Source organism: Phaseolus vulgaris, chromosome 5, assembly GCF_000499845.2.
Source record: "Phaseolus vulgaris cultivar G19833 chromosome 5, P. vulgaris v2.0, whole genome shotgun sequence".
In the NCBI taxonomy this organism is placed as follows: domain Eukaryota; kingdom Viridiplantae; phylum Streptophyta; class Magnoliopsida; order Fabales; family Fabaceae; genus Phaseolus; species Phaseolus vulgaris.
The window spans coordinates 37256653-37266503 of record NC_023755.2 but is presented as its reverse complement, the minus strand read 5'-3'; the positions used below and the strand labels follow the sequence as shown (position 1 = coordinate 37266503).

The 9851-nt window shown below is 30.3% G+C and overlaps 1 protein-coding gene across 1 annotated transcript; it reads left to right on the top strand.

The window, feature by feature from the left end:
• Positions 1–1076: 1076 nt before the first annotated feature.
• LOC137834530 (isoprene synthase, chloroplastic-like) lies at positions 1077–7593 on the top strand. The gene is made up of 7 exons (XM_068642557.1): positions 1077–1305; positions 1413–1680; positions 5605–5983; positions 6350–6568; positions 6675–6813; positions 6900–7148; positions 7229–7593. Exons 3-7 carry the CDS (start codon positions 5781–5783, stop codon positions 7514–7516), a joined length of 1098 nt encoding a protein of 365 aa, XP_068498658.1. The 5' UTR covers positions 1077–1305; positions 1413–1680; positions 5605–5780; the 3' UTR covers positions 7517–7593.
• Positions 7594–9851: the final 2258 nt, after the last annotated feature.

The window sequence follows — 9851 nt, the reverse complement described above, 5'->3', positions numbered from 1 at the left end:
AATTATTAACATTGTAAACAAGTATCTTGGATTTCTGATCGAGAGTAGCCAGCTAACTTTAGCTTGTCTTTAGCCTCTTTTAGTCTTGACGTGTTTTTGTACTGCTCTATTTATATAAAGTTTGCTTCTCTTTATGTATGCAAAAACATTGTATGATTTGATATTCGCTAAAATTACAGGACGGCACGATCAGCGTTAATCATGAAGCAATTAAGCTAAATTGGAAACGTGTCATTCCCTGCGGTGTCTTGATTTCAATTACAGCAGTGTCACGTTAATTGATTCATGCTTAATTTCAACGCCATTTCATTTTTTTATTTTCTTTTGGTGCAATTCAAATGCTTCAATGCAAGTTTTTCAATCAGGAATTTACTAAAATTTTTACTTTCAATATAAAATTATTGATGAGTTGATTGTCAATTCTTCTTAATAGCTAAAGAGTAATTTTTGTGAGAATTCAAAATCTTTCGAGAGACATATACGAGAAAATTATGTGTAAACACTTAGTGAATAGTGAGATATATCTTATCTTTTTCTATATTATTTGTGCTAATTGATTCTTTTGTTTTGTGTTACTTCTTGTTTTTCTAATTTTTATTATAGGTATGAGGTTGATTTTGGTGAAATACATTAATATAATTGCTTCAAGAATAATAAAGTTGAACAACAAACATAAAAAAAATATAAAAAAATCAATTTTAAAAACAAGTATTTTTAGATGCTCCAAATATGAAAGATATGATTAAAATATTATTTTATTGGTTTGTGAAGAATGTGTTTGTAGTGTTAACACATTAACACCCTTTCAAAAGCTAGAAAAATTAGAGAAAGAAAAACAATGAAAAAAAAAATATTAAAAAATCTAGAAAAAAAAAGGAAAAGTTAATTATAACATTCCTACAAAAATGATTGAGGAGGAATATGGAGATTCAGTCAGGCTAAAATAAGTTATTAGGTAATGAAAATTTAATGTTGTAGAGTAGGTTTAATGTCATTTTCATAGGGTAGGTTTCCTCAAGTATTTTTTTTTGTTTCTACTTAGGGTGGGTTGTATATATATAGAGAGGGAAGGCACATTGGTGAGCATCACATGTTTGATACTACACATAGTGTTAGCTTTAGAGTGAACACACCGTGACACATAGTCTCCCTAATTGTTTAGCTACCACACAAACTCCTTCTAGATCCTCAAGCCAACTTGTTGGTGATGCCAACAAACACCATACTCCATGTAGAACTCCACATAATTTCCAACCCAGTCCTTTTACTCATGAATTTATTCAATCCCTGGAAAACAAGTTTGCGGTAATCTTTATTTTCCTTCAATTTCTTTGGTGTAAAAATTAGTGTGTTGGAATGAATTAATGTTTTCACGATTAATGGTTTTTTTTTGTCATGCACGCTAAATGCAGATAGAAACACTACAAGAAAGAGCAACAAAGTTAGAGGAGAAAGTACGAGTTCAGATAAATGGAACAGATATGAAACCATTAAGCTTACTTAAATTTATTGATGATATTGAACGGTTGGGATTGTCCTTCAAGTTCGAGGAGGAGATAAACACAACCCTTCTCAAAATTGTTTCAATTGAAAACTTCGAAGACCGAACTGGAGAAAGTCTGCATGAAACCGCTCTTCTTTTTGGAATTCTCAGACGACATGGCTTTGATGTCTCGGAAGGTATACAATTTCAGCATTTGTGATTCCTTTTTATGTCCACTATAAATAAACTTAACATTTCACGACTTACCAAATATTCAAATTGATTCTGATTGGATTAATTTTTTTTTTCAAATTATCAAATTTAAAAAAAAAAACAGTTTCAAATTCCAGTTTTCCGTTTTGATAATTAGTGTTAGTTTTAAATTTCTTGTTTTAGCTCTTCCTTTATAATTTATGTTAAAGTATATGTTGAGTATTTTTTTAAAATAATTTTTTTCCACCTATAAATAACTAAGATGGTAAGTTATTTAATTTCTTGTTCTGCTCTACAACCTCGGACCTGTTTTTCGCTCTACACCCCTCACCACTCTAAACCAATTATGTATGACATCCAAACCTTGAAACCATTGTGTTTATATATTCCATCTAAAAACTTATTCCACAAAGCTTATTTTGCTAACAATAATTACACCAACATTTGTTTTTTAATTGTTATAATCAAATATGAGAACAAAAAATTAACAAAATCTAGACAACAAACATGTACCAAGCTATTCTTTTATATTTTTCATATATTATAAATAATTTTAAATAAAAAATATATATTTTAATTTCTGTTTTTATTAGCAATAAATAATTAATAAATATGAACCACTTCAAGGGTGATCTGACCCTAATATAAAATTGCACTTTATCCTCCTCCTCCCTATCAAGAAACTCCTACCAAACAGACAAAACCAAAGATCTAACAAAACAAAATCTAAAAAAGAACATAAAAAAACCAACCTCATGCAAGCCAAAGGGTCCAAACACCAGTTAGGATAAGAGAATGGCCTAAAGCGAGACTTTGAATAAATCTAAGACCAAACCTTTACTTGAACCATTGCGAACACTTCTGACACATCGGCCGCTCCCTTTTTAAAAATGACATTGTTCCTATGTTTCTAAATTTCACTCACAACTCCAACCTAATTTGCTCCCCAAACATCATTAACCAAACCTGAAACATTGCACATCTCGAACTGGAAAAAAAATTGACACAGGATCGTTGTGAATCACGGACATCACACCAAGTCACTCAAAGCATTGACACCAAACAAGTAAAGCAAATCTGCAATCGAAAAACAAATGGTGGTGGGATTCCTCCTCCTTCCCACACAAACAGCACAGAAGGTTGTCGACCACAATTCCACGACTTTCCAAATTGACCGTAGTAGCAATCTTATTCTCCAACACCCTCCAAGCAGTGAAAAGTGCAAAACGTAAAACTTTACACCTCCACACTTATTGTACACGAAAGACAACTCCTCCTCACGATCCTGCCTAAACAAAACATAGGCATAATTAACCGAATATGTTTGAAGCTCTCCAACCTTCCAAACCCAACTATCCTCATCTTCCAAATCCAACATCGCCCCTTGCAAAACCTGAAGAAAATTACACACCAAAGGTGTCTCCCATTCGAAGAAAGACCTTCGCCAATCTAAGTGTCAAACCCAAACACCATTATTCTAAACCCCAAGTTGTACCACCTTTGCAGCTTTGGCCGAACTCAAAGAGAAACACATTGGGAAAACCCTCTTCAGTACACCACAATTCAACCAACTGTCCTCTCAGAAAGAAATTTCTCTTCCATCGCCAACTTTCCACTTGAAAGCGTCTTCAAAATTCCTTCCCCAACCCTCTGAAGCCCACACCTCCATCAAATCTTTCCACCAAAGCAAGCCCTTACAAAATTTCCGTTCTCTCTCAAGCTTCTTCAACCACCATATTTAGATTCAAGAATCTCCTTCCACAAACCACCCTTATGTGACTCCAATTTCCAAATCCACTTCCCCAACAAAGCCAAGTTAAAGATCCTTAAATCAATAATTAAGACCCCAATCTCGCGAGGCTCACATACCTTTTTCCAAGAGGCCCAAGCAATCTTCCTTCCTTCTGAAACCCACCCCCAAAGAAAGTTCCTCTGAATCCTTACTATCTTATCTACCACAACTGAGGGCATTTTGAACAAAGACATAAAAAAAGCATAACTGATGAAAGAACAAACTTAATCAAGCATATCCTCCCAGCTAACGACAAACACCTGTCTTTCCACCTACTAAACCTAGCCTTAACTTTCTCTAACACCCCACTCCAAAAAACACCTCACTTATTGGAACCCCCTAATCGGCAATCCCAAGTAAACAAAAGGAGTTAGCATCACATCGCAATTCAAAATCGCTGCAAAACGCTAAAGAGAAAGTTGATCTAACCCCATCCCACCAATTTTACTCTTCAAAAAATTAACTTTAAGCTCATAGGCAAGCTTAAAATAGAGCATAATCGCCTTAATATTGAATACACTTTTATTGTTGGCTTCACAAAAAAACAAGGTATCGTCAGCGTATTGTAACATGTTTACCCACACTTTAGCCCTTCCAATCTCCAAACTATCAATCAATTTTTTCTCTTCTTTCATCCTTGACATCCCTGCCAAGCCCTCTGCCACTATAAGAAACAAAAACAGAACTAACGGGTCACCTTGACGAAGCCCCTTCTTAGGAATAAACTCCTTAGCAGGACCTCCATTCACGAGCACTAACACAGAAGCAGATTCTAAGCATCCCTTTATCCAAAGGATCTATTTACCACGAAAATCTAACATTTCTAACATATAATAAATGAACTCCCAACTGATTGAGTCATAAGTCTTCTCATAATCAACTTTGAAGAAAACACAACTCTTCTTCTTACTTTTTACTTCTTCCAAACCTTCATTAGCTACTAACACACTATCCAGCAAACGTAAAGACAACGCTTTTGAAAGAATCTTATATAAGCAACCAACTAACGAAATGGGTCTAAAATCATCAAGTTGCTGAGGATTTTCTACTTTTGGGATTAAGCAAAGGAACGACGCATTAGATCCCCTAGGCCATTTACCATTGGTCGCGAAATCATTCACTGCCAACACTACATCCTTTCTAATAATATCCCAGCTAAACTTTATGAAACCAAAGTTAAAACCATCAGGGTCAGGGCTCTTTGAATTGTCACAACTTTAAAGAGTTGCCCTAATATCCTCTTAAGAAAAGGCACCAATCAACATCTTGTTCTCAGCCTCTGAAATGGTATTGAAACCAACATTGTCCAACCTAACCTGACAAACATCATTCCTGACAAACCTGTCTTCAAAAAATTATTTGGCATTGTCCTTGATCACGTCCTTATCCTCGCACCATTTACCATTAACAAAAATCCCATGTAACGCATTCCTTGCCCTCTTCCAATTGACTGACGAGTGAAAAAGCTTTATATTAAGGTCACCTTGTTTCAACCACTTGTGTCTTGCTTTCTGATGCAAAATTGCCTCTTTCTTAAACAAAAAATTATTAAAGTCAGCTAAAAGAGTCCTTCTATCCTCTCTTTCTGACTCTAATAAGCCTCTTTCATCATCACGTGCATCTAACTCATTAATCCTCTTTTGCAAGTCCTCACTAATGTGGTTTACGTCCCCGAAAACTTTTTTGTTCTAAACTTTTAAATCTGCTTTAAGCTTTTTCAATTTTTCTTTGAAGATGTATATCCCTCCTCCTTGGACTTCGTAGCTAGACCACTTCAAACTCACCAACTCTTTAAATTTACTATCTCTTTGCCAAACATCCAAACACCTAAAAGGTTTCGAACCCCACGCAACATACACATCTTTTAGCACAACTACACAATAATCAGAGACAAATCTATTTAAGACAAATTGTTGATAGTGTGGCCAAATTTTGAGTCATTCCTTTGACATAAGTACCTTGTCGATCCTACTCTTCACCATACCATTGGGTTTATACCTGGTAAACTTCCTACCAACCAACGGGATATCCACCAATTCAGATTTTTCAATAAAAGTGTTACCTTGGTACTATGGCATAGTATGAAATCTTTTTAATTATTTTGTGGTGCATGCAGATATCTTTATGAGTTTCAAAGATGAAAAAGGAAAATTCAAGCATGAAATTAGCAACGATGTAGAAGGAATGTTAAGTTTGTACGAAGCATCATACTTGAGCTTGGAAGGAGAAAGTGTTTGGGAGGCAAATGCATTTTCAAGAACACATCTGATGAATTTAATGAAAGAATGATTAATGGATGCGAAAATGGCAGAACAAGTTAGGCATGTATTGGAAGGGCTTCCCTATCACCGAAGTTGTTTCAGACTAATGGCCAGACAATATATTAACAGATATGATAAGATAGAACCGTATAATCTCTTACTGTTAGAGCTTGCAAAGCTGGATTTCAACATGGAGCAGTCATTATATCAAAACGAATTAAAAGAACTATCAAGGTATAAAGAGAAATACATAAGTAAAAAGAAAAACTATACACTTGTTAAAAGCTTTTAGTATTTTTAGAATTGGTAGGGTTTTATCTTGCTAAATTTATATTAAAATTTAATGTATTATTTTTTATATATATTATTGAAGCAAATTTTTATTTTGATTAAAAAATAACATTAAAATCCATAATAATTATCCAAATATAATTCTTTTAATAATTAATGTTAAATATTAAAGAGATACTTCTTTGAAGAAAAAACTAAAAAATTAGGAAGAATTCAAATAAAATGACGTGAGATCGCAAGTTCACTTTATTTTTCCTATATAATCATTGTCTTCATTATATTTATGTTTTTTAATGTGTTGTTACTTAGGTGGTGGTTGGACATTGGCCTCTCAAGAAAACTAAAATTTGCTCGAGACAGATTAGTAGAATTATATATTTGGTCTCTGGCAATTATTCATGAACCTCAATTTGCTATCTGTCACAAAGAACTCACTAAGGTGGGCCAATTACTCACAATTCTCGATGATGTATATGACATCTATGGTACTTTAGATGAATTGGAGCTCTTCACATATGCTATTGAAAGGTTTGTTTAACTAATCTGAGATGGAGTTTATTTTACTTTGTTCTATAAAAAAAAATTTAAATGTCTAATTTAAGCATATATTATTATACATGTGCATGTACACAAGATGGAACATGAATTCCATAAACACTCTTCCAGACAACTTGGTATTGTGCTTCTTAGCCATCTATAACACCGTAAATGGGATGGCTTATGACATCTTTAAAGAACGGGGCATAAAATGTCTTCCTTACCTCACAAAATCAGTATGTAATATAACACAACTAGTTCTTTCTTTCCTATATATATTCAGTATCACTAAAACTAAATTGTTTGTTTGATTACTCCATAGTGGTCGGATTTGTGCAAGGCATACCTCCAAGAAGCAAAATGGTTTTACAACAAAATTATTCCACCATTCAATGAATTCCTACAAAATGCAAGGATCTCTATCACGGGAGTGGTTGTTCTTACTCATTCCTACTTCTTGGTTAGCAAAGACATCACAGAACAAGTGCTTCATTCTATAACTAATCTCCATGAGTTGTTGAGCTCTTCATTCACCATTTTAAGACTTACCGATGATTTGGCAACATCAACGGTAATCCTAACTTTGTTTGATAATCTTATTATTTAACTTATATGGATAAAACATCGTGCCTAATATGTAGTTTTGGACAGGACGAGATACGGAGGGGTGAAACCTCAAATTCAATTGTCAGCTATATGCACGAAACTAGTCTTCCAAAAGAAAAAGCCCGTGAATACTTCCAAACTTTAATTGACAAAGAATGGAAAAACTTGAACAAATACCTAGTTATGGATTCTATATTTTCTAAATCTTTTGTTCAACTTGCCATTAACTTTGCAAGGAGTGGTCATTACATATATCACTATGGAGATGGATTTGGACGACAAAACAATACATTAAAGAGTCAGATTGAGTCTGTGCTAGTGTACCCGTTCTAATTAATGTGTAATGATGATGTTGAGAAAAAGAAATTTTCAGTTTGAGTTTGAGTTATGTGAGTTGCATTTTAATTTAAGTACTTCTAATTCTACCGATTTTGAAAGTTTTTTTCTGATTTAAAGTGAATCATTCTAAAATAACATTAAATATTCTCTTTTACAAATGTAGATTTATCCTTGTGGACTCTATTTAATTTATATGTATAATAGTAATAAATATGAATGTAAAGATTTATTATAATAAATTTATTACTAATAAAAAAGTGTAAAAAGAACAAATTAATAATTTAGGATCATCAAAATTGTATCGTTTTAATTAATAACTTGTGTAGTTGTATACTTAATAATGTTTTAAATTAAATTATGAAAGACATAACTTTAGTTATTTAATTTAGTAAAAAAATATTTAGTTTTACTTGGTAAGGCAGAAACATATGTAAAGGAAACGAAAGAATTTTGTTGATAACAGCTAAAATTTGTAGATAAATTCATAGTGTTATGACAATTGTAATTAAAGTGAGACTCAAAGTCAAGTTCGTTGAGAAATGTTCAAAAAAGCTTTAATCATTACACCAGTCAAGTTTTGTTGTCACATTATGCTTATTATTATACTTATTAGTAAGATTATCAATATTAATATAATTAATAATATAAAAAATATTAAAAATATTAAATATTATTAAATATTATTAATATTATTAAATATAATAAATAGTGTTAATATTATTAATATTATAATTAATATTAATTTATTAATAGTATTTATATTATTCATGTTATTATTACTAATATTATTAATTTAAATATATTATTAATATCATTAATACTATTAATATTACTAATTTTATTATTATTATTATTAATATTATTCATGTTATTAATATAATACTAATTATACTATTATATTAATATTATTAATTTTATAATATTAATAATATGTTATACTTATTATTTATGATTATTAATTTTTATTATTATTATTTATGATTTTATAATTAATTATATTATAATAATATTTTTAATATTATTTATATAATTATTATGATAATAGTTGGTAGGTAATAGAGATCTGTAGGAAAGAGTAGGTAAGTAATAGAGATTCATGGATAATAGTTTGTATGTAATACTCAATTTACCGTTACTCATAGGTAATATCCGTAGATAATGCTGAACGGATTAAAGTTCGCAAATAAAAATTCGTAGATAATACTGATTTTATATATATATATATATATATATATATATATATAATTTGGATGAATTAGTTATCACTTGAATAATCTATTTTTTTTAAATAGAAAAATAATTTTAGTATGACTAAAAGTTTTTCATTTAAGAAAAAAATAGATATTTACTTTGTCCTCTTTTTTCTGTGAAAATATTTCACCAGAATGGAAAAAATCAGCTATAATAATTTACTGATAAAAAATTATTAAATAAAAAAATCTAAAAATTATAAATAATTAATTATTATATTAACTAAATTATATATTATTTTAGAGATTCATTAAAACAAAATATAACTATTTAACACTTAAAAAAATCAAAATCATAACTTGGTGATATTATTAAATTACTTAAAAAAATATATTTTCATACTTTTTAACATAATTTCTACTACATCTACCTATTTATTCACAACTTGTTTATGATAACCAATACAACTTGACCATTTCAAATCCAAAATTAAAAAACAAATAAAAATATAATATTCACTGATTCAATTCAAACATATACAAGTACAATTTCAATCCTTATATATAACAACAATCATACTAATCTAATGCACTCATAATTTAAAATAGCTTTCTTTATTGAAAGTTGCTTGTGATCTAAGCAATAGCTAAAAGAGACTAGTAATTACACCAAAACTTTTAGAATCCAATGAAAATAACCAAAACAATTAAAACTCAAATTAAAGGATTAATTAATTGAGAAAATATTATTTATCAATTGATTGGACTGATTGGATAAGTGAAGACATTAAACCACTCGCAAAAAAAAGGCTAAAGACAAGAACACGAAGATTTTAGAATAAAAATATCTTACTCTAAATTTAATTATAATCAAACATAATTTTTCTATATTATATTATTTTCTAAGTGGTTAAATCTCTTATTGAAAAATATTAAAAAAAACGTAGAGAGAAGTTTGAAGAAAAAGAGATAGAAAAAGACGAAAAAAACAACGATAATCATAATGACAAACAAGAATATGAAAACAAGAAAAAAAAAAGGGTGAAAAAGTTGTGCCAAACCGATGAATCTTACATACTTATTATAATATATTTCACGTTTTAAGGTAGCAAAAACTTTTTGAAATTGTATTCTTTCTC